Raw genomic sequence first — 2877 nt, forward strand, 5'->3', positions numbered from 1 at the left:
GATGGATGGATGACTGACTCCAGCTCCTGGTTGCTCCATCACGCTCTTCCTGCTCCTGCAGCTGGAGTTGGAGGAGAACGACTCCATGTTTGATCACATGACCTTGGGGTCGACCCGCAGGAAGATCTGGAATCTGATGGAGAAGCCGTTCTCCTCGATCACCGCCAAGCTGATGGGCGTGGCCTCCTCCTTCTTCGTGCTGGTGTCGCTGGTTGCCATGACGCTGAACACGGTGGAGGAGATGCAGTTTAAGGTACGTCTCTGAGGGAACCTGTGAGGCCGAGAACCTGCTGAGAACTTCCCTGCGGTTCCTCTTTGCTGCAGCTGCCGTCGGGCCAGCCCAGTGGCAGATTCTACGGCGAGGGCGTGGAGACGTCCTGCATCGCCTTCTTCACCCTGGAGTATCTGCTGCGCCTGGCCTCCACGCCTGACCTCCGGTGCTTCGTGCAAAGCGTGCTGAACACCGTGGACCTGATCGCCATCCTGCCGCATTACCTGCAGATGCTGCTGGAGTGCTTCGAGGACCGGGACGTCCACCACCACTCTGGGGACATCGAGACTGTGGCGCGTGTCGGGAAGGTAACCTCAGGACCGGGTGGTGACCCTCTACAACGGTTGCCCTCGACGATTCATGGACCTTCTGTGTGTCTCTGTAGGTGGGCCAGGTTCTGAGGATCATGCGTCTGATGAGGATCTTCAGGATCTTGAAGCTGGCTCGTCATTCCACCGGGCTGAGAGCCTTCGGCTTCACTCTGAGGCAGTGCTACCAACAGGTCTGAGCTAACCGTTACCGGATCAGGAGCTTCCTCCCAGCAGGAGATTCCCTGAAAACCTTCAGCAGGAGATCCTTATTTCTGAAGCTCCTCAGCTGAGCAGATGTTGGAGCTGGAAGGACTTGGATGGTTGAAGCTTCTTCTCTGGTTAGTAGAGGTGAAGAAGTTAATGTCCTCGTCCTTCCTTCCTCTCAGTGGTGGGCGGGATCTGTCTTTAAACCTTCAGAGAAGACCACCTCCATGGATGGACCTCCTTTGCTCCCACTGAAGGTTTTCCAGGAGCTCCTCACTGGCAGGAAACCCCAGAGGCTATAAAAGTTAGAACAATAGAAGATGGTTCCTCCATGTTTCCTTACCTCCTTCCCTTCTGCAGGTGGGCTGTCTGCTGCTCTTTATCACCATGGGGATCTTCATGTTCTCCGCCATGGTTCACAGCGTGGAGCACGACGTCTACAACACCAACTTCACCTCCGTACCACACGCCTGGTGGTGGGCCGCCGTGAGTGGACCTTCATCAGACACTAATACCAGAAGGAACAAACGAACGGGTGGGCGGGGATAAAGGAAGGAGGAGGGATGAAGGAAAGAAATGAAGGAGAAAGGAAGGAATGGAAGAAACAAGGAAGGGAAAAGAAAGTGGGAAGGAGGGAAAGGAGGAAGGAATTGAGGGAGGGGTTAAGGAGGAGGTTAGGAGGGCATAAAAATAAGGAAAGGGAGGAAGGTGTGTGATGGAACGGATTAAGGAAAGGAGGGAGGAAGGAATGATCAACATTGGAAAAAAGGAGGGATAATGGAAGGAAGGAAGGAAAGGTTGAAGAAAGGAAAGAAAGAAGAAAGTGTGGAAAGAAAAAGGGGGGATAGAATGAGGAAAGAAGCGACTGATGGAGGAGGAAGGGATAAAGAAAAGAAAGGAGTGATAAAGAAAGGAGGGATGAAGGAAGGAAGGAAGTGAGCGAGGGAGGGGGAAAGGAAGTAAGGAATGAAGCAAGAGGGTCAGATTCTTAGACCGTCACACCTAGATCAGACCGCGGTTTTCAGGAATGTCTCCACCAAACCTGGAGGACAGTGAGAACATCATCATCTCCTGTCTGGTCCTCCAGGTGAGCATCTCCACCGTGGGCTACGGCGACATGGTGCCAGAGACCAACCTCGGCCGCCTCTTCGCCTTCGGCTGCATTTCCTTCGGCATCATCCTCAACGGCATGCCCATCTCCGTCCTCTACAACAAGTTCTCCGACTACTACGCCAAGCTCAAGTCCCACGAGTACGCCATGGTCACCAGGGCGCGGGGGAAGGTCCGCTTCATCAAGAGGGCCGCCAAGAGGATCGCAGAGTGCTGCGATGAGGTCGTTCAGCAGAAGCCAGCTGGGGGAGGACATGGGGGGCAGAACCACGGGGTACCTGGGTGTTAAACGGTCCGTTCAGGGTCACAGTGCCTTGGTCTGCTGGACAGGTCCGTCACTGGGACCACAACAACGCACTCATTCAAAGTTAGAGCAACGCTGTTAATTCAAGCCACCAGGGGGCGTTAGACATGTAGCTTCCAGGTTTAGCACCCCTGAAGGCCTCTGACAGCGCCTCACTGTCTCTAAATGACGCAGCCCCAATCCTAAACGGGCCCCTAAACACCAACCCTGAGCACTAACCCTCCGTTTGCGCTTTCCCACGGAGGGTCACCCTCATCAAGGGCCGTCCCAAATCATATAGTGGTGCAGGCTCGCTGAAATTTGGCGGCGGATGATTTTTATTGTTTAAATATTAATAAATATAATAAATGGATGAAAGCATCACTGTCCTTGTTTCCTATTTTAATTTTCATGATATGTATTTATTTTCATCTACGAGCTGGAAACGTCCACAGATCAGATAGCAGAAATCTGCTCACCTTAATTTAACGGTACTGGAGATAACCCACGTCGAGGCAAACCAGAGGAAGGAAGCTTTTTGCTGCTAAACTGAGGAACCACCTCAGCAGAACCGAGTGGCTCTTAAGCTACGGTCAGACCGCGAGCAGTAGGAGCAGCATGAATGCGCCTCATTTTTGATGCTTATACAAGTTTAGTTCTGACGCACGGCTGAAGCATCCTTGCTGCTCTGGCTGCGG

General features: G+C 53.0%; 1 protein-coding gene across 1 annotated transcript in view; it reads left to right on the forward strand.

Moving 5' to 3' along the window:
- LOC107095110 (potassium voltage-gated channel subfamily V member 2-like) overlaps window positions 1-2390 on the forward strand; it is a 16585-nt gene extending 14195 nt beyond the window's left edge. The window contains exons 5-9 of the mRNA XM_015391084.1: window positions 62-253; window positions 325-579; window positions 657-773; window positions 1147-1272; window positions 1874-2390. Coding sequence (XP_015246570.1) covers window positions 62-253; window positions 325-579; window positions 657-773; window positions 1147-1272; window positions 1874-2185 — 1002 coding nt within the window. The 3' untranslated portion in view covers window positions 2186-2390. The remainder of the gene's footprint in view (window positions 1-61; window positions 254-324; window positions 580-656; window positions 774-1146; window positions 1273-1873) is intronic.
- The last annotated feature ends 487 nt before the right edge of the window (window positions 2391-2877 follow it).

The sequence above is a fragment of the Cyprinodon variegatus genome, unplaced genomic scaffold (genome assembly GCF_000732505.1).
Source record: "Cyprinodon variegatus isolate N-32 unplaced genomic scaffold, C_variegatus-1.0 Scaffold524, whole genome shotgun sequence".
In the NCBI taxonomy this organism is placed as follows: domain Eukaryota; kingdom Metazoa; phylum Chordata; class Actinopteri; order Cyprinodontiformes; family Cyprinodontidae; genus Cyprinodon; species Cyprinodon variegatus.